Source organism: Piliocolobus tephrosceles, chromosome 20 (assembly GCF_002776525.5).
Source record: "Piliocolobus tephrosceles isolate RC106 chromosome 20, ASM277652v3, whole genome shotgun sequence".
Taxonomy (NCBI): domain Eukaryota; kingdom Metazoa; phylum Chordata; class Mammalia; order Primates; family Cercopithecidae; genus Piliocolobus; species Piliocolobus tephrosceles.
This window is the reverse complement of record NC_045453.1, coordinates 42518074-42540138: the sequence shown is the minus strand read 5'-3', so window position 1 is coordinate 42540138 and position 22065 is coordinate 42518074. Positions and strand designations below refer to the sequence as shown.

General features: G+C 45.9%; 1 protein-coding gene across 4 annotated transcripts in view; it reads left to right on the top strand.

Moving 5' to 3' along the window:
- Positions 1-22065, top strand: part of SLC24A3 (solute carrier family 24 member 3) — a 498810-nt gene that overhangs the window by 357584 nt on the left and 119161 nt on the right. For all 4 annotated transcript variants that reach the window (XM_023217772.3, XM_023217771.2, XM_023217770.2 and 1 more), the window contains exons 4-6: positions 2631-2705; positions 7572-7656; positions 8038-8141. In XM_023217772.3, coding sequence (XP_023073540.2) covers positions 2631-2705; positions 7572-7656; positions 8038-8141 — 264 coding nt within the window. The remainder of the gene's footprint in view (positions 1-2630; positions 2706-7571; positions 7657-8037; positions 8142-22065) is intronic.

The window sequence follows — 22065 nt, the reverse complement described above, 5'->3', positions numbered from 1 at the left end:
TGCAATTTGGGAATGTATTTTCCGATTTTTCCCAGGCTACAAAATACAGGAAGAATTATTCTTAATTGACGTTTTCAATAAAAAGCCCATTGGCAAATAATTTTGTACAGATTATGAATGGATCTATTAATGAGTTATTTTTGAGATTTTTTCTCCATGCCAAGCATCCCAGGCTCCTCAGAAATTAAAGAAGTATAAGACAGAGTTCTTACCTCTAAAATCTCCCATCACCTACAAAAGTTGCAGAAGAAATACAATTTCAGAGTGAAAATATTGATAGGGATTATAAAATACAGATAGAGTCACACCAACTGAGACAGAAATGTAGCCGCCATTTTGATTAATGGCTTTACAAACTCTTATATGCAAATATATAATGTGAGTACGTACACGTATACATAGATTATGTAATAAAAATAGATTGTAATGCTGTTTTTCATTTAGCAATGTATTGTGAATGCCTTTCCTTGTCACTTCATATTGGATTTACGCAATCCCTTTTAAGGACGTCTTATTGAATGATGAACCACAGATTATATAACCCATTCCCCAAGGTATATTTTGCTAGGTTTGATAACTTATTGTAGTCAGCAATTGTGGAACGAAAACACTAGTGCATATGTCTTTGTGCATTTGTCTGATATTTCCACAGGATCTAGCATTAAGGTATACTTTAGAATCTTACAATCTCATGGAAGAGACCAAACATATATGTGAAAAAGCAAACAAGCTCACGCAAAGCAGGGACCCTGGGGGTACATTAGTGCAACTGCCAAGAGTCAAAGGCAAGAGAGATCATTTCACGCTTGGGTTGCCACAGAAGGCTTCATAAAGGACGGTTGCAAGTGACAGAAACTTAAAAGTGCTTAAGTGTAAAAGGCCTATTATTGGCTCATGAAATTGGAAAGTCCACTTTGATTTTAGACTGGAGCTGGGGTCAGGGGTCACATGGTGTCATTTGGGATGTGTGTGTGCCTGTGTGTGTGTGTGCGTGTGCCTGTCCCATCTCTTGGGTCGGCTTCTCACTGTGAGAGCAGCATTCTTCTCAGGCAAGTTTTCTCTATATGACAGCTGCCTCTAGCAGCTCCAGATGTGGGGTGTTTATATCCATAAAAGGAGGGTGTCTCTCCCTCAGCTTCTCCATTTATCTCTGCTTGGCCCCTTACAGACCTGTCCCTGACTCTCCACTGTGTGACAGGGCATGGATGATCTATGGCTATCCTGGGTCATGTGTCTGCGCCCTATGTGAGTTGGAGAGGATGTATGACTCCCATCCTGAGAAGCACTTCTCAAAAGGAAAAGAGACTGGGAGGTCAATAAATGAACGCAATGTCACTGCTGTGGTTGCTGGAACTTGAACCACACCTATTAGATGCTTTGAGAAGCAAGTAACAGAGATGTTCTAAATCAAACTGGCCTCAACAGTGCTCATGGTATGTTATGAAGTCAAGAGGTAGGGTGGGCACTTGATCAAGGACTCAGGGATGTTATCAAGGGCTTAGGTTTTTTTTGACTCAGGGTCAACTTCCTCTCAAGTCAGATTCCTTCAATATGACTGTCAGCGGCAATGAGGGCTCCCGGCTTCCTCCTCCACAACCAGCAACAGAGGGTGAGAAATGGCTCCCTTTGGCAAAAACTAAAAGCCTTTCCTGCTCTAAACTTGGGCCAGCCTAGGTCATGTGCTCACCTCTGAACCAATAGCCACAGCTAAGGAATACTACATACTGACTGACCAATCAGCATCCACTCCTGGAGAAAAGGATAGGGTCACCTTCCACATGCGGCATGGTGGATATTTGGACAAAACTGGGGTCTTCTTAGGAAAGAGTGAGAAAAGGATGTTGAGTGGTCAATCAACACTGAAATCCTAGTAAGATTTCATTAGTTAGAGAGGAAATGTGGGGTTGGATAGAGTGGAGAGGCAATTTCTGGCCAGAAGGTAGAATTCCAGGTGATACCCTGGTCGTAGCTGACCAAGATGCAGAAGCAAGTTTGCAAAGCTTTCCTGCAGGGATCTGGTGAGTAAACAGGTTCAGTTGGAAGTGTCCATTTATTTATTCCCTCATTTCACATACCTTTATGGAGTACCTACTATATACCAGGCCCTGTGCTGACTGCTGGGGATATGGCAATAATTACATGAAATTAATTATATGACATCGTATCCTCATGAACTTCTGGTGGAGGAGACAGACAACAGGTGAATTAATTTAACATGTAATATATCAGGAAAAACCAAAGAGATAAATGAGATAGAAAGAAATGGGAGTGGGCGAAAGAGGTTGCCATCTGAGCAGGGACCTGAGGGGTGTGACGGCGTGATCCAGTGGGCTATCTTGCGGGAGAGTGTTCCAGGCAGAGGCAAGAACAAGTGCAAAGGCCCTGAGACAGGAATCCATGGCATGTTTCATGGAAAGGGGGGTGGGCAAAAGGAGAGTGGCAGGTGATAACATCAGAGAGGAAGCTGGGACCAGGTCACAGGGAAGTGTTGTGGGCATTGCAAAGACTTGGTATTTAAGATGTTGAATTCACGATGACAAAGACATTATCAAAGCAGAGGGTGGCTGGACCCTCATCTTCCTGGCTCTGCCTCCCTCTAACTTTAACCCCTTTTATCTCCTCTCTTCCAGGCCATATACATGTTCTATGCGCTGGCCATTGTGTGTGATGACTTCTTCGTCCCTTCCTTGGAAAAGATCTGTGAGGTACGTGCCTCATATTCTTGGTATGTGTGAGCCAGACTGGGGACTAAACCTGTGCCCTGTACTGTTCCAGCCTCCTCACCAAGGTCCTGGGGAGCCCTTGCAGGGCAGCTGCGGTGGAACCACCAGGCATCAGCATGTTTGAGAGTGATGGTCATTATTAGCACAAAAGTGCCATCAGTCCACTGAGCATTTCATGACACCCATCAATAATCAGACGAAAACCCACAGGACCAACCTCCCCAACTCCATTTTGACCTAACTAATGGTGCTGTTTGTATTTTCCTTCCCCATTTTCTTTTCCTTTTAAACTCACTCTTCCTTTCTCTCTGTCATTTCCTCTACCCCTGTCTCCTGCGTTTTCTTCTGCCTCTATAACTCTCCTTTGATGATCCTTGGGGTCCTCACAGGATTAAAAACCTCCAACCGCATACCTCTGCCATGCTTCCTCTCTCTGTATATATACAGAAATGCTCCAAGTGGAAGCACTGACATGAAAGAATTGGCCACAGAGATCAGGAAAGTGTCCCTGTTAGAAATCATCACGGTGCATGCCAGGCCGAACGGCAAGTTAAACCCCTTTCATCAAAAAATATTCAGCAGATCTAGAACTCTTTCATTCTTTGCCTCTTTCAACTCTTTGTCTGTTTGGAAATGTAGTTTCCTTTATCTGAAAGCTTTCCATTTTATTTATTTACTTATTTTTAAATTCAGAATCCCTGTTTCCAGAAGGCATCTCCCTCAGACACATCTGTCCGGAACTCGGTTTCTGTATGCCAGTAGTTCTCAAAACTGGTTGTGTCTTCCCTTTCCTTCTCTCTCCCGTGAGTACCTGATCCAGTAGGTCTTGGGAGAGTGGGAGGGGGTAGAACTTGCAGTTCTAATACGTTTTTCAGGTGATGCTGAGGCTGCTGCCTGGTCCAGGAACCGCAGACTTAGCGAACCACATACCCTAAACAGTTACTTCTACATCCTGGAAGTTCGTGTTGGATACTTAAATCAATAAAAAGTGTCCCACAGTAAGAATATTTAGAGAGCCACAGGAGGGGCTCCGTTCCACGGTAGCACAGAGTAAGTGAGGTGGCGTCTGAAATGCACAGTGGGCAGGTGGGGAGGCCCTTTGTCGGAGGACTGCCACCTGGGAGTAGGGTGACCTTATGTTGAAGGGGAGGAGGTGTTCCTCACCTGTAACTGGAGTCCTCTGTGATCTCTGAAATACCACCATTGGGTGGTTTATTCTTCATGCAGAGCAAAACCACTCTCTCTCTTTCTCGTGCACATTTTTTGGTGTGAACATCAAAATTATATTCTGGAAATGTCAGTACAGCTGTCAGCACGTGTTCTACTCAGTTGAGGAAATCCACAGAACCTGTGAATACCCACGCCCTTGTAGGGGGAGGCAATCAGTGAGCCAGAAAATGGCAGAAAAAGAGGGCGGGGTGAGTCTTTTAACAAAAAAAGTTTTAAGGAGAGGAAAAGGAAAGAAAATGTTTAAGTGGGGGGTGTTATTTTACTAGGTCCCTAATATGGTTCAGTCACTAAACAGTGTGTGTAACTATGTCTACTTGTCTTTAATCATCTCAAGAATTCTGTCAGGTGACTGATATTATCCCCTTTTTACAAACAAGGAAACCACAGCTTATAGAAGCTGAGCAACTTGCCCTGGGTCAAGGCAGAGAGTCACTGTTTGAGCCCAAGTCAGCCTGTGTCCCAAGTCTTCAGACTTTTTGCTGCTCCCCTATCCAGAGACGAGCCTGGATCAGGTCATGGTGTTGTTAGAACTGGCTGCACTGCCCGGACCCACAGCGATACTGGACGAGTGGGCACAGAAGAGCAACCACCTTTTCCTGGGCTCTCCCTGCTTCCACCCTGAATCTGGTCTTACAAGCAAGATTCATATAACAACAATAGGTGCCCCGTGCCTGTCTCCTGTAAAGACAGTGTTGGCTCCGTGGACCTTAAACAGCCTTAATTGCTGGGGAAACATTACGTCTGTGAATGGTGGGTGGGCTGAGGTCAGAGCTTACATGTATTTAGAGATAGAGATCCTGACATGTTTACATCTTCTAAGAGTCGTGGGATCAATTCTCCCTGCAGTTACACTTTCTCACAAGATGAGAGGATCATGGTGTGGGTCCACCAGCAGTGGCCTAGAGGGCCTCTCAGCCCTGGGCTCTGTTAACTGCCTGTGCTTTCCCTAATCACCTTTTAATGATTCGGTATTGTGTGTTTCATGGTTGCTCATAGACTAAAACTGGGAGTAGGGCAGAAAAACACAGAAGGATGTTGTTTCCAGCTTTTGTGAAAGATGAGTAGGGAGAGAAATCCACACGATTCAACAAATCATTGCTTGGAGGTCAGGGCAGATTCTCACTCAGTCTCAAATACTTTAAAGTTAAAAGCAGAAAAATGTGGAGTTCTGGAAAAGGCAAAGAAGAGAAACTGGGAGAAAGAGAAGGAGATAAAGGCAGTGATCCAGGATCCGAAATTGGGGTCCAGCCCTGGTGCTTGCAAAGCACCTGCTCCATGCCAGCCCCTTCCCCTGTCTGGACCTCACTTTCTGCTTGTGTGAAATGGCAGCGCCTAGATTTTGAACAGCCAAGATATCATGGCAGGACATGCAGAGAGGGCCTCCAGAGTTTAGAGAAATCCTATAAGCCACAGTAGATAGACTCGGCTGCACTGAGGTGGAAAGGGAGAGAGGCATTTCAAGAAGAAGAGTGAACATGAACCAAAGCTCAGTGAGGGGAAGGGCCTGGCATCCCCAAGGACCATGAGGCAGAGCCCTGGGCAGAGCAGGCTTCATCTAGGAAAGATGAAGTCGGATGGGGAGGGTAGGAGGCTTTGGGACCCATGTGGAGGCTTCCAGGACAGCAGTGGGACATTGGGGCAGCGGAGGATGTGACAATAGGTCTGGAACACTACTCACCCCTCTGATGCCAGCACTAAGCTGGGCTCTGCCTGGACCAAGCTCTATGCCAGGGGCTGGGAGGAAACTAGATCACACACAGTGTGTCCCATCCCATCCCAGGGCTCCTAGCTGCAGAGCAGCTCCAGGGTAATACCCACAGGGGGCTGGAGGAAGTGGCAGGGAATTGGCAAGTGCAGAGAGAGAGTAGGGGGAGGAGAGATTGATGCTGTGAGGGATAGAGTTGGGAGGAGATCAAGAAAGGGCTCATGCAAGGGGCAGGATTAGAGCAGCCCTTAGAGGGAAGGTGTTAGTGGCCAAGTATTTTGAGGAAGGGTATTTGGTGAGAGAACATCTGAGCCGCAAAACCAAGATGGGGTTTTGCACCAGCATACCGGCAGCCCTGCATGCCAGGCTGGGCGTTAGGAATTATTCCAAGCTCTGGAAGGAGCTGGGGAGGGCTTTTGAGAGCTCTGTCATGGTAGATAGGAGTCCAGAGTCAAGAAGGCTAGAGTCCTGTGAGACGTTGCCAGGGCTGAAGTGAACTGAGGATGATGGAGGGGTGTAAGAAGGTACAGAGGAAGAAACAAACTGGCTGGATGAAGGAGAGAGGGGAACTGGACATGAACCCAAGATTTGGATACTACAACTAATACCCCAGCAGGACAGAACCACAGCAACACACAGCTCCTGCCTCCTGGCAGGTCTTGGCAAAGCATACAGGTTGCTGCGAGCTGTGGGTCAGGCTACCTCACTCACAAACTCTTAGCTCCATGGGACGGGAGTGCTTGGGCACCCCTCACAGCCTCACCTTGCAACTTTGCAGTATCTGTGCCTCCATCTTAGGGTCTGCTCAGCATCCCATGTGAAGCTTCGCTGTCCAGCCGACAGCAAAGCGACCCAGGATCCTAGATCAAAATCCTCAAATAGGACTCCTCCTGCAAACTATTGTGAGTCAGTCAATGGAGGCCAGTGACCTACACCAGGGCCACACTGCCCCTCTCTGGCTGAGCAAGGAAGTGCAGCTGTTGGTGCCACTGGAAGAGGAGGATGTCACTCAAGCTTGACTGCCAGGAGGGAACTGTCATACTCCAAGTATGCTGGCAGCCAGCAGCATACTTTCTGGGTCATGACTGAATGCAGAAATGCAAAATCTGGTAACCAGCCTCTAATATATAATTGCCTTGTCTTCTTGCAAATCACCTTTTGGTTTAACAAACAGGGTAACATGGAGAGCTCATTGTATAAACTCCATCTTGGCAGGGCTGATGCCTCTTTACCTTCATTCTCAGCTTTAAGCCCCTACTCCCACTCTCTGATCCCGGGGTTTCCAGACTGCCTCAAGGAAGAGGAGTGGGTTTCAGGAGGGTGATCCCCACATCCACACCCCAGCATGCCTCCATAACCTCCTAAAGACTCACAAACTGGTTACCATGAGCCTCATTTAGCCTGAGATCAGCCTAGTATCACAAAAATCAGGAAGTTTTGCATAAAAGTTTGGATTATTGGCATCTCTTAAAAATCAGAATATCTGGCCACACTGAGGGAACTGGGCAATGCTCCCATAGAAAAGAGGTGAATGCCCCCATCATAGCCTCAGATGTACCATCTGCTGTGGCCTCCCATGGGCCCACCTCCACTCCTGACTGTCATCTGCACAGCCCCTGGGGGAATCCTAGATCTTCCCAAGAGGCTTTAGCTCATAAGGACATGCAGTTCCCTCCCTAAACCTGTCCCTTGAGGAGGAGCTCTGGCTCAGCAGGGGTTCGGCAACAGTGGCTGGGCTCTGTGAGAAGGAGAAGGAGGCTGAGAGGGACTAAGTACCAGCCCCAGGCTCCATTGTTCCTGCTCTCGGTGAAGCCCCAGGCTTTGCTTCTCAGGGCTTGAACTTGTTGTCACAGTCACCTCTCTTCCCGGATGGAATCCCAACTCACCTGTGCTTTGTCTTTGCTCCTCTGTAGCGCCTGCACCTCAGTGAAGATGTGGCTGGGGCCACATTCATGGCGGCGGGCAGTTCGGCCCCAGAGCTGTTCACATCGGTCATAGGTAGGTGACAGACTGAGGGACATCTCAGCCCTTCACTGTCTGAAGGAAAGGGGCTCTGGGAAGAGATGGCCCCCAGACCGAGACTCTCTGCCCCTCATAGAAAATGATAACCCAGGGGCCCCAATGAGTAGAACATCAGCCTCCCATCTGCTGTTGTTTTATTTATGTGATGCTTTTACTGTGCATGAACTTGTCCCAGACCCCGAGCCCCCCACACTCCTGTGCAGCAGTCATCCCTCTGTAGATTAGAAAGCTCTCCCCACCCTCAGCTGTTTCCTGTAGATTCTGAGAACAATCTAATGCTTATGAAAGGTTCCCCATGCCCACTTTGGAATGCAACAGGGCCACAGCAGCCAGGCTGATGTGGGATCTGTGTTTCAGGGGTCTTCATCACCAAAGGTGACGTGGGAGTTGGCACCATCGTGGGCTCAGCGGTATTCAACATCCTGTGCATCATTGGTGTCTGTGGGCTCTTTGCTGGGCAGGTAAGACCGGCGGCTTCTTTGTGATGGCAAATGTGATATTGGGGAAAGGGGAGTCCTGGAGTTTAGGCAGGAGATTGTCTTGCTGGAACACAACTTGTATCAGGGCCCAGTGGTTTGGGCAGCAGTGATTTGGGACCTCACATCCCAGGAGGCTGGCCCAGCTGGAAGTGGAAACTGGTAAGCCACCATTAGTTGGTCGCCATGTTGATGGAATATAGAATGCTCAGGTCCACATAAATAATTAACCAGCCTGAAAGATGTAGGTTATAATCTGAAGGGTTCCACACTCATTATGGTATGCTACTGATCTGAACTAGAATAGCCTAGAACACTTTTAGGTATGATTTTTGCTCAGTGGAAGTAAAATACATGAGAATCTGCTAAACAATATGTGCAGTCATCATGGTTTAGGACACAGTCTAACCTTTTTCGACTATAGTAGAGCATTTCATTTTTCTGTTTTAGCGTGCCTTTGGGGTCATGAAGGGCTTTGCAAGCCTGCAGTTTACCTATGGAGTTGATGCCACTTCCAGGTGGTGTCCTGCTATCTGTGTTCTTTATGAATACTGGTGTCTGTTTTGGAAAGCTTGGGGAAGGTGCTCAGAAGCCACTGCATGGGAGGCTCTGGGCGACTGAGACTACAGGACACTGCAGCAGCGCCTGGAGGTTTGTTTGCAGGGTTTGCAACTGCTTTGCCAACTCTGATATCCTAAATTTCTCCATAGGAATTTTATTCAGAAACAACACAAGCTTGAGGTCTCTTCCCAAATACCCACAACTTTGTGTATCTTCTAGTAAAAGTCACTTCCAAAAGCTCATGGAGGCTACTCCACTTTCAGTATCAGGGAAACTGTTGATCGTAATCACTTGATCAGCAGCCTTGATATGAACAGTGCGCTGTTCTACTAGAAGCAGCTGATTGGGTCACGGGGCTAAGGAAAGCCCTGGGGCAGCCTTCCCCACACCCTTTGCCAGGCCCCTTACCTCACAACAGCGGCAAGGGGCACCCCGTGCTGCCCGTTCCGCTGATGTAGACTCAAGGGTCTCCATGCAGGACACCCCTGGTCCACCATTGCATTCTCCGCTGCCCATTTTTACTTCTGTCATCTTCATGTCTGTTGATTTGTCTGGATTGCCTGGTGTGTCAGTTGCTTTCAGGTGACACGCAGAGGGATACCTGGATCTCATCGGGACTCAGCTCCAGGACCCACAGGTGGACGGGTTCCTTCTTTCAGGAGAAGGGGCTCCCAGTATATGGTGACTGAGCTCTGCTCAGCTCCCTAGACTGAATGATTTCCCTCTTGTCATCCTTTCGGTCAGTGAGCTCATGTCTTAGATTTTGTGGACCCACAATATGTGCTTTCTAAATCTCCCATAAATGTAGTTAGTATTTTTTTTAAAATGTGTCTCTGCCTTTGCCTTTGGTGCTGTTTGCACTTCCCTGGCTCTCCTTTGCCTTGGACACCTGCCCGTGGCCTTCCAGAGATGAACAACAGAAGAGTCTGTCGCTGTTAGCACTCTCCTAATTGGCATTGTCACCATCAGCAGTATGGTTATTAGTCTAGCTGTTGTTAGTGTTGTCATTAGTTCATTCATCATTTGTACCTGAAGCTTGATTCAAAAGCAAGCCCAGAGGAGGAAAGATAATGTAGAGAAATGAAACAAATGACTGGGGAGCATCTAGTCAGTGCCACACAACTAATTACTTATGAAATGGCTTGGATGCATGTGTGGCTCATCACTCATTAGCAACATGGCTCATCCCAGCTTGGTTGGAACACCTGCATCAAAGGCAAAGGGCTCTCTGAACTCCAAAAAATGCTGGTGTTTGTCCCTTCACTCACTCCAGAAGGTCTTTGCTGGCTCATCTCACAACCCCATAGCCATGGACAGAAGTAACAACCATGACTGTTGGGAGAAGCAGTCCATGCGATGACTCTGGATGCCAACCTTTCCTTCTGACTTTCCTGTCCTGTGCCCACTTGGAGATTTTCAAGGCCATCCAGCTCAGGGTTGTGTAGGATCCTTCAAGTCTTTGCAGAGAAAGCAAAATTATGTTTTGGAAGAACATGGGCTGGGGAATCAGGTGGGTCTGGGTTTGAATCTTGATTCTGCCATTTTCTGGCTGTGAGACCTTGGAGAAGTTACTTATGTTCTCAAAGCCTCATTTTTCTCATCTATAGAGTGGGTATAAGCACACCTACTTCCTAGTGTTGCCATCAGGATGAACTATAGCACCTGTTCTACATGGTAATAGCACCCGTTCTACATGGTAATAGCACTTGTTCTACATGGTAAGTCAGTCTCAGTTAGACACCACCAGCAATGCTCAGAATATGCATCCCTGGGATTCTCACCTCCAAATTCCACCGAGGTCACTGTGATAATTTGACCAACTCGTTGATAGAACTTATCTAACGGTCAAGGGTGTCTACAGCTTAATTAAAAGACACAGGATACTCAATGGGAAGGGAAGGGATAGTCAGGGAGAAGGTCTTCTAAGTGGAAATCAAAGTAAGGAGATGTTCATAGAAAAACAATCTCAAAAGACTCTTACTTACTTCTGTGCTGTCTATCAGTAGGAGGGAAAAAAAAAGAAATGGCAGCTTCCCAGCCTCACACAGGGAGAAGCTCTCCCAAGTGGTGGAGTTGGTGCAGTGGAATGTTATGGCAAAGGCTGGATATTGGGAATTGAAGTGATTAATAAATCCAATCATGGGTGTCACTTAGCATTTTATTTATGTTGATCTGCACTTTCATTTGGCTGGGAGAATTACCAGCAAGTGCCCGTGGGCCTCCCTCTACGAATTTCAGCATGGAGGGTTGCACATGACCAAGTCTGTTATCCATCTGAAATTAAAGTAATTAAGCTATAAGGTTTGAGTTCCTGTCTCAATTAGGGTTTTGATGAATTCAGTGTAATTAAATGTCTGCTGTATTTGCAGTTTGCAAACATAGCCCTCGCTTCAGTGTTCGCCTAAGGTGCTTTGGGGAGTTTTATGGGACAAAAAGGAAATTGCTGCTTAGAAAGTGGCTTACAGAGAGGCTCTTGGCATCACTGCAAGACATTTACAAGGCTGTGGTCCTACAAGTTTCCTTCATTTAAAAACAAAGAACAATAACAAGAAAGAGAAAACACTGAGCTCTTGATGCAACATACTAATGAATTGTGCACATCGTATTGAAAGGACTTCATGCCAGTTTTGTAAAACAACGTACTTATGAATTTCAATCTGCCGTTCAGAGCATGTGAAGATTTAAATGCATAACCGCAAATAGAAATTATTCAGTTTAACTGCATCCCAGGTTAGGACTTTCATATTCAGGTTATTACAGGCCGGCAGATGGCTCCAGTTTATAATAGAGAGCTCCAACATCAGCCCTACTGGCATCGGCGAAATGTGCCTGATGTTCTTTGGCAAGGCCCGTCTCATCTTGGCTGGATTTGCCTTTCTTCAAATAATACTGGCTCGTTTAAACAAACCCTAGCAGCACCCAGAGGTTGCACCTCTGAATTGAAATCCGCCTGCGTTTGGGTTTCCCAGGGAGACTCTAAGCAAGGACTCAAGTGCAAACAGTTGATTTGAAAGGTGATCCCAGGAAGTGCTTGTGGGACAGTGTGGAAGGAAGGCAGGGAAGAGAAAGGAGCGGAGGAAAGTGTGTTAGCAAGCCAGTTATCACTATGGGCAACTGAGATCTAATTCTTCTGTGGGAACTGGAACTGGGAGACAGTTTAACAGGAGAGCCACTAAGTTATCTCACGTAAGGAGGCAGGGAAGCTATAGTATTTATCCACCAGCTTCCATCATTCATTGCTTCAAGACTGCTCTTAAGGGATATTAATTCCCCAGCATTCAAGCTTGCTGGGCCCAGGCAGAGTGGACTTTGGGGCCTAGGGGAAACCCCCAGGCAAAGAGATCTAGGGACAGCAGTGGAAAGGGCCTGAAATAGTAAAGGTGGGGAAATATGAATGAGCTCACAATAAAGCATTTGCTACGAACTCAAGACAAAGGCTTTAAAACAATCCACTTGGTGGGTCTCATCTTCAGCTCCCTTAGATGAAACAGAAGCTTTAGTACTAGGCAGGCTATAAAGTGTCTAGGGCCAGGACATGTTGCATTTAAAGAATTTCCTCTAATGTTAAAAATAACAGCTACTGTTTATTAAGCTTCTCTAACATTCAGGCACCACACTAGATTCTGTATAAATATTTGCAGAAACACACCCACTGAGTTTTAAGATAGTTATCATCCTTCTTCTTTACAGGCAAGAAAATTGATACTGGGGAATTCAGTACCCCCCACCCCAGATGGCAAAGGGTCTATTGTGAGGTAGTTAAGACTGAATTTCAGCTCACATCAGTTGGTTATAAATTCCATTTTCCTTCCATATGGGGGAATCTATGATTTTAAAATCTCCAGATGTTATCTTTGCATTCTTATGATTAGCCTTGGATTTTATGTGTTCTTTGGAAGTTTGGGGCGTGGGAGCTGGGGTCAATGCCAAGAAAACAGACACATTAGCAAAATGGTGGTAGCCCATGATCAACAATGGAAGTATTAGGTTGGTGCAAAAGTAATTGCGGTTTTTGCCATTACTTTCAATTACTTTTGCACCAACTTAATATTGTACTTAACCCAAACAATGTGCAGCTAGAAGTTTCTCTTATACTCAGATGGCATCTCCCACAGCTGGGCTTTTGCTTCCACCACGGATGGACGACTCAGGCTAATAAACACAGCAGGAGACCCACAGGCTACCCCAGCTTACCCCATATGCCTTTATTTCTAACTTATTGTTCCCTAGACAAAACCCAGCATATCATCTCCCCTGTTCCAATCCTGAGACACATCCAGATTTTCCAAGAAGCTGGAGACAGAGGACAGAGGAGGCCAAAAACCACATGCCAATAGTTTTGCCAAACCTAAAAATAGGGGCTGGAGGCCTAACATCCACTCCAAGGAGGGAGATGAAATTGCAAAGAAGAGAATGAGTGATCTGTCGAGAAACCAAGGGGGCAGGTGTGGGAGAAGGCCTCACCCAGGAGCCAGGGTGCTTCCATACAGGATCCTGTGAGTAGCAGAGAGCAGAATGTGTGGTGCAGGAGTAGACCAAGGCCAAGGTCAGGTCCAGCTGAGGCAGCCAGTGAATTCCACCACACCCAGTAAAACTGGGTTTCTCCCGGCATCTTCTGCAGACTGTGGCATCAGGAGGCAGACTCCTGTTAGAAACAGAGCCCTGGCCCTAGCCCCAGGCCAACTGAATCAGAAAAGCAGCTCACCTGCTTCAGCTCCATCTGCAGGCTCGTCCTAGACAAAGCGTGGCCCTGGATGAGAGGCAGCCTCCAGCAGTGGATCCAGGCAGGGTAGACAGTCCTGCTGAGGCCCCAGTCCTATGACTGACCATCTGCCTGAGGCTGTCTCTTGCACTGTCCCCTCGTAGTTTCTTTCCTTGGTCATCCCCACTCCAACCCCCTCAAGGCCAGGTCCTGACAGGGCCCCATACCTGATCTCCCCCTGACAGATGCTGTTGGTTTGAGGCCGAGAGTTCTACTAAGACCACCCAGCTGGCTCTGTGCTGCTCTGTTTTCATTGCCTCTACAACTTCACCCCAGATCTCTGTGTTAGCTTTGACCTTGGCTCACAAAATTTGTGTCTTGCTTGTTCTACTTCTTTGATATGATCTCCTGAAATCAGATTCATTCTCAGATCCACATCTACATTAATTAGAAGCTTTCAGTCTCAGGTAACAAAAACAAAAAAATCCCAACTCTAATTGGTTTCTTAAATGAAATAAATTTATTGGTGTCTCTGAAAAGCACAAAGGAAAATGAACATCAAGTATGGCTTGATCAGGACTTCCAGTCCCATTGTTGTGATTCTTTTATCTCTACTCTCCTCTGTTTCCTTCCTCAGACTAGTTTTTTGTATGGCAGAAAATAACTGTAGCATTTTCAGGCCTCATATACACATACCACATTGGCAAGGAAAGAGAAAGAGGATGTCTCCTTGGCCGCCACACCTCATTCCCCATCCCCCCATAGCATCATCAAACAAAAATCTGATTGGGCCAACTTAGGTCACCTGACCATCCCTAAACCAATCATTGTGGCAAAGGAACTAGTTACTCAATTGGTTTAGGTTAATCAAGAAACACATAACCATTTCTCCCTTCCCTCCAGAGCTAAGAATCTAATCACTTCCACCCCAAATACACAGTTTCTGGTTTATTATAAAAAGCAGACATAAATGACTACAGGACAAAGCCTATGCACTATCATGTGCTGCCTCAATGTCTGCTTTCCCTGGGCTGGTAGAACACAAAGGAAAAAATGCACATAGATCCACTGTAGGTCTTGGTGTGGACATATGCTCTCATTTCTTTCAGGTAAATAACCTAGGAATGGGATTACTGGGTTGTGCGCTAAGTATGTTTGTAAGAAACCACCAACAGCTTTGCAAAGTGGCTAAGCCATTTGTATTTCCACCACCTACATGTGGGATTCCAGGTGCCCCACATCATCACCAGCGCTTAGTATTATCAGTACTGTTCTGTTTTGTTTTCATTTTAGCCATTCTATTGAGCATGAGTGGCACCTCGCTACGGTTTTAATTTGCCTTGCCCTGATAAGTCATAATGTTGGGCATTTTTTAACAGACTTCTTTGCCATCTTCTTTGGTGAAAAGTCTGTTTAAATCATTGCCCATTTGTTAGTGAGGGGTTTTGTCCTCTTCTTATTCTGTTGTCCAGGCAGTCTCTAAATCATCACACATGACTAAGCACTCCTCTGAGTCCTTCCATCTAATTTATCTCCATGGCCAAATCAATAGTGGGTAGAGCCATTGGAAATGATTTAGACTGATTATGGCAATGTTTTGTTAGTTCTGTTGCTTGGATTTGGGTTTGCAAGAGAGGTACTCATAATCAGCACTGTGCAATGGGGGAAAGAAAATGAAGCAATCATTTCCCTTTAGTATGGCACACCTGGGTGTATCTGAGATGCATCATTCCAGAAATGTGAAGAGAAAAGCAGGAACCTCTCATAGCCAGCATTGAGGACTCCTTCCATGTAGTTTTCATGATGCTCCTTGAAAGTGAGTAATTTTCATGTTTCTTTTGAAACTCACTTTCAAGGAGCACCATGAAAATTACTGGAAGGAATATTCACCTCCTGAAATTCACTGCCTACATCCTTGGCAAAGACTTTCTTTTTTTTCTTTCTTTCTTTTTTTTTTTTTGAAAGAGAGAGTCTCATTCTGTTGCCCATGCTGGAATGCAGTGGCACGATCCTGGCTCACTACAACCTCCACCTCCCGAGTTCAAATGATTCTCCTGCCTCAGCCTCCTGAGTAGCTGAGATTACAAGTGCCTGCCACCATGCCTGGCTAATTTTTGGATTTTTAGTAGAGATGGGGTTTCGCCATGTTGGTCAGGCTGGTCTCCAACTCCTGACCTCAGATGATCTGCCTGCCTGTAAGTGCTGGACTTACAGGCGTGAGCCACCGTACCTGGCTGGCAAAGACTTCCAATGTTCAAGGAGCCCAGAGTCTTACCACCATCGCAGCTGAGCACTGTCCTAAGGTGAGAGTCCATCTTTGGGGCACAAATGTCATTTCTTTCCATGACACCGTATTCCCCACACTGCCTCCTATCACAGGCAAGTGGGGCTCTTAGCAAGAATCTGCCACGTGAGGCCATGGCTAATTGAACCAAAGCCAGGTCACCAGTTAGCAAAATCACAGAAAGAGGTAGAGACTAGGTAGCCAGGCAAGTAGCTGAACCTGGCAAGTAGCTGAACCTGAGTTGAAGGTTAAGTATAGTGAGGACAAAAGCCAGTCAGAGGGGCAGATGCTTGTTTTATGTATGCTTCCCTTTAACAAGCACAACTACAGTACTTACCTTGTGGCAGGCACTGTCTCGCAGCATTACATATGTGAACTCATTTTGATCCTTTTAATAACTTCTGGAGAAAGACACTGTTGAGAAACGAGGAAACCAAGGCTCAGAGAGGCTGAGTAATGTGTCAGCCACAGAACCAGTGAGTTGGGAGACGTTGAGGGCTGCACGGGTCCAGCTAAACAACATAGGCAAAGCAGGGTAACTGCTTCCTCAAGCCTGGCTCCCAGAGTCAACTTAGACCAGGGGCCTCACGCCCTAACCTTCCCTCCACAGCGTGGCTGTCCTCAATATTCCTTCACATCTCAGTGCCCTCTTATCACCATGAAACCCACCTCAGCGAGTAATCAGAGGGGCATACTTGGGTGCAAAGGGACTGGTGGCACAGCAAATGCCTCCTTCCCCACTGCTGCAACATGTGGCATCTGCTGAGCTTGCGTTCTCCTGCTGGACCCCTGCCGTTCACTCCTGAACCCCATAACTGCCAGGTGGGCCCAGGCACCCCCAGCCTTAGCACAGAGACCTCTCCTCTCCACACCTGTCCTTTCTGCACAGGCAGAGCCAGCCTGCATGCCAAGTGAGGGGAGGCCAAGGATTCCAGTCATGGCCTTCAAACTCCACCCCAGGGCAAAGAGGCACTGGAAAGCTTCAACTGATAAAAGGGCACACAGGACATTAGCAAGTCACAAAAATGTATGTGTAGCAGTCAGGGAAGGCTTCCACCTCTGTTCCTTCAGCCAGTGTCCACTGAGGACTCCCTGGTCTTCCCTCCTATCAATCCCCTATGTAGGGCACTGTGTGGGCAGTGACAGAGCAGACCAGACTTCATGCCCTAGGTCCAAGAAGCTACAGTCCAGGTAACTATGGCATGAACCACGCCAGCACCTGAGGCCTGAGACCACCTAGAATCTAAAAATGCAGGCCCGTCTTTACACAAAAATGTGAATTAAAGGTGGTTTGTCTCGTAATTATTTGTGAATTTAAAGCCAGAGTCGTAGTCCACTGATTGTGTTCTAGGGAGAAATTTGTATTATAGTCTTCTTTGGGCAGTAAGTTCATTCACTGGTTTAACAAATATTTACTGAGAGCTTACTATGTGCCAGGCAGAGTTTCACGCACTGAAGAGACACTAGAGAAAAAATTCCATTCTAGTAGTAGGCTTTGAAATGTTAAATACTCAACAGAGATGATAGATTGGTAGATAGGTGAGTGGGTGGGTGGATGAGTGGATGGATGGACCGATAGATGGAGAGAGAGAGAGAGAGAGAGAGAAAGATATTAATATAGTGGGATAGTGAGATAGGGAGAAGATATATGGAGTCAGGTGGTGGCCAATGCTATGAAAAAGCAATACAGCATGGTAAGAGTTAAAGAAAGTACTTCACCCTCGCTAAAGCTGTTCCTCCACCTTCTCCACTATTCACCACCCATCCCATTATCCAATGCATTTCCATCAATAACTTTTGTCTTCTATTATCTGATCATCGATTGGTTCAGATGCCCCTTGCCTGTGTTCTCCCATGGGTCTGTGAGCTCTAGGAGGGAAGGAACCTTTCCTGTCTTGTTCACCTCAGTATGCTTTGTGCCTGCCCCTAATAAGCAGTGAATGGAAGTCCACATGAAACCAATAAGAGAGAAGTTACTGTGTTATAAAGAGTTTCCAGGGAAGACACCTCTGCAAGCACTGATAGCATAATGCCATGAAAAAAATATTAAGACAGTCCACTCTGTGAAGAAAATGGCACCATTTAAAATGTAGTCTCTGATTTGGTGCAGTTTTGAACATGAGTCACTCTCTGAGCAGAAGGAATGTGCCATCCCAGCAAACTGCCAGCCATTGCCCCCAGGAACAGTGTAAAATGCTGGTCTTCTAGGCTCACAAGCTAGAGTAAGAAAACAGCAAGGCCAAGGGCAATAGGAAGAGGCATATCCATCGACCATCCCCATCCCTGGCAACAGTGAAATGGATGTTGTGTCTGCTTAGACACATCATGCACTTTTTCTGCTGAGGGAATCACTGTGCTAGGCTATGAGTTCCCCAAGAACCCAGCCCGTCTCTGCCTGTTCCTCATGCATCTGCAGCACCAAGAGTAGTGTGGTACATGGTAAGGTCTCAAGCATCTTCGATAAAGGTCTGGCTAACTGATATGCTGCCCTTGACACAGGGTAGGGGAGGATAGGTATATGATCAGTTCACAGAGCCCATCAACTGGCACAGACGTGCTCAGGGACTATTCTAGGGACGCCTGGGTAGTCAGATGGGTGCATGGATGAATGAATATCATAAGTTGCCACCAGATACACCAAAGACAAAGTGAGTTGAAACAACACAAACTCTATGGGTAGCATTTGAGACACAGTCACGAAACAGAATTATTGGTTTCATGTGGACTTCCATTCGCTGCTTATTAGGGGCAGGCACAAAGCATAAAGCATACTGAGGTGAACAAGACAGGAAAGGTTCCTTCCCTCCTAGAGCTCGCAGACCCATGGGAGAACACAGGCAAGGAGCATCTGAACCAATCGATGATCAGATAATAGAAGACAAAAGTTATTGATGGAAATGCATTGGATAATGGGATGGGTGGTGAATAGTGGAGAAGGTGGAGGAACAGCTTTAGCGAGGGTGATCAAGGGAAGTGCCTCAAAGAAACCCCAAATCATGACAGCAACTCCAACCAAGATCTGGGAAAAGAAACTTCCAGATGGGAAGAATAGTAAATGTTCATACAAAAGCAAGCTTGACATGTTTGAGGATCATGGAATAGGCCAGTTTGGAGCATGGTGAAGAAGGGAAATATGGCTGGGAGTGCTCAGAGAGGTGGTAGCCGGAAGCAGATCATGTCCAGCCTTGGGTCATGCTGAGGATGCGGGTGCATTGGGAAGCTACTGGAGAGTTTTAAACTGTTGACCTTTATGCAATTTATATTCTGGGACTATCACCCCAACTGCTTGGTGGGGAAAGGATCCTACATGGGCATGATGGTGACCAGGAGACCAGGTAGGAAGCCTGTGGTAAGACTTGAGTGGCGTTGTCAGGAGTAAAGATAAGAAGTGGTTGCTGTCTTTAGAATACTTTTTGGAGGTGATACCAAGAGAGTTTTCAGGTCAGTTGGAAATAGGAGTGATGAGATGGAGAAAATCATGGAAGAGTCCAGGATTTTTGTCCTAAGCAGTATAAATGGGTTAAGGAATATATGTTGACTGTGCAAATGAGTACAAATCGCCATGAGCAATTAGCAGCTTGTGTTCAGAAAGTAGGCATCCTGTTATCCAACACATTCTCAGGTCGACCATTGTGTGTCAGATCCAGAAAGTTGGTAGGGTCCCTGAGTAAATGGTGAGATTTTAATTAAAAGTTGTTGATGTTACACTGGCCCTCCCCAACCTCCTGAGCCACCCAGCCCTCTTACAGTCACAGCTTCCCTTGGTGGCACTTGTAGTGAAAGCCCTGATTGGCTCCTTCTAGGACTTCAGATACAGTGACACCTATGTCCTGGATAGTACTGCCCATCTTCAGGTCAATCTCAGTCTTTATGAATTTGAAATTGGCACCTAGGAGCTCCATAGACCCCTGGTGGCCATGCTTTTGCATATGGTGGAGCAGGATGTGAACAGGTGAAATACACAGCATTTGCTACAGTGTGGATTGACCCATCTTCTTCTCTGTCCTCTGCTTTCTCATACCCCCTTTCCCTGCCCATCCTAGGTCCAGCTAGAGTTTGGATATTTTATCAGACTCTGCTAGGCTGCAGTCTTATTATTCTGTGTTCCCTGAGCTCCTGACAAGCCTTATCTGTACTTGTTAATCCATCAGGCAAGAAGGACTCAGCTTGCAATTTTATTTTATTTTTTAATAAATATAATTTTTGCTAGGCACAGTGGCTCACACCTGTAACCCCAGCACTTTGGAAGGCCGAGGCGGGAGGATTGCTTGAGCCTAGGAGTTCCACACCAGCCTGGGCGACATGGTGAAACCCCATTTCTAAAAAAAAATTTTAAGAATTAGCCAGATATGGTGGTTCACACCTATATTCCCTGCTACTTGGGAGGCTAAGGTGGGAGGAGCCCTTGATCCTGGGTAGTCAAGGCTGCAGTGAGCTTTTATCACACCACTGCACTCCAGCCTGGGCAACAGGTTGAAATAACCCAAAAATAAAAATAACCCCAAAAATAAAATAAAATACATGTAATTTTAGAAAACACATATAGGATACATATTTTTGCATATTTACGAGGTACATGTGATATTTTGCCACATGCATGCAATATATAATAATCAACTCCGGGTATTTAGAGTGCCTGTCACCTTCAGTATTTATCATTTCTACATGTTGGGAACATTTCAAGTCCTCTCTTCTAGCTACTTGGAAATATACAATACGTTGTTGTTCATTGTGGTCACCCTACTCTGCCATCAAATATTACAACTTATTCTTTTTACCTAATGGTACGTTTGTACCCATTAACCAACCTCTCTTCATCTCCCCTCCAGTTGCTGGTATCCATCCTTCCTAGTTGCTGGTATCCATCATTCTACTTTCTACCTCCATGAGATTAACTTTTTTAGCTCCTACATATGAATGAGAACATGAGATATTTATCTTTCTGTGCCTGGCTTATTTTCACTGAACATGATGATGTCCGGTTCCATCCATGTTGCTGCAAATGACAAGATTTCATTCTTAGTTACGGCCAAATAGTATTCCCTTGCATGTATATGCCACATTTTTACCCATTCATCCATTGGTGGACCCTTAGGTTGATTCCATACCTTTGCTATTGTGAACAGAGCTGCAACAAATGGCAGTGCAGCGTATTCCTTCAATATTGAGTTTGCAGTCTTAAAATGGAGAAGTGAAGGACACAACCAAAGGAAAGTTTGAGGAGTGTTTTGGGGTTTTTTTAATATGACAAAACACTTCTCTAGTCAAATCCTTTTATTTTCTAGGCCAATCTCCTTTTATTTTTTTGTGAAGTAAGACATTTGTGGCCTCCTGCTGCAGCTGCTCTTTCCTGCAGGAGAAATCTCACCCTGCATTTGAATGGAAACCTGGAGCCTGGACCTGAGCCTGAATCTCCAAGTGAGAAAGAAACAAATGCCATTAACCTTTCCAGATGGTGTGCAGACCATCTAGGGCAATGGGAGGGCTCACACACCACGTTTCTGGCTTTCACTGGCAAAGTAAGATTGTGTTGCAGTTGGCTGGGGGCTCTCCCTCCCCGACCCGACCAAGGGGGTGACTTATCTCGTGTGTGGCAGGGAGGATGAGTTCCTTCTTCCCTTCCCTCTAGTGAATATACATGAGCTGCCATTCCTTGGGAGATGAGAAAGAATAAAGCACACTGGCCTCAGGGTGCTTTATTTACTTGTGACTTTTTCCCACAATGAAATTGTGGCTGCAGTTGGGGCATGGAGAATTAGAATTAGGGCACTTGGGGAGGTACCAGCAGCTGGGAGACTCAAGGCGTGGGTACAGCTGTTAGATAACATTAAACCCCTACCCTTTTTCATTGTAAGATCTTGGTCATTATACAGGAAACTTTACTTTTTCCACTCTCTTGCTCTGCCTTTGATTACTGCAACATGCAGCTTCTAAATACATGTTTCCTGGCCTCCCCATAGCATCTTTGTGCTTTACCTTTTTCTTAAAATAAATAAAAATGTGTGTATAGATACACACACACACACACACACATATATATACACACACACACACCTTCTACTCCCAGTTACTATTTTTATTTTTAAATTAAAAACAGTTTTCATATGAATAGCTAATCTTTACTGGGAACTCGGTTGAGTCAATGTAAAATTATATGCATGAACTTGTTTAATCTTTGTATCAACCCCATGGTGTAGATTCTGCTTTCTTCATTGTAGGGATGAGAAAATAGAGCCCTGAGAGGGAGGTTGAGGAACATACTCCAGGCCACACAGCCAAGAGTAGCAACACAGAACAAGGCAATTTGGTTCCAGAATTTGTGTTCTTGATCTCTGTGGGGCACACATGAGTCAGTGGAGCAA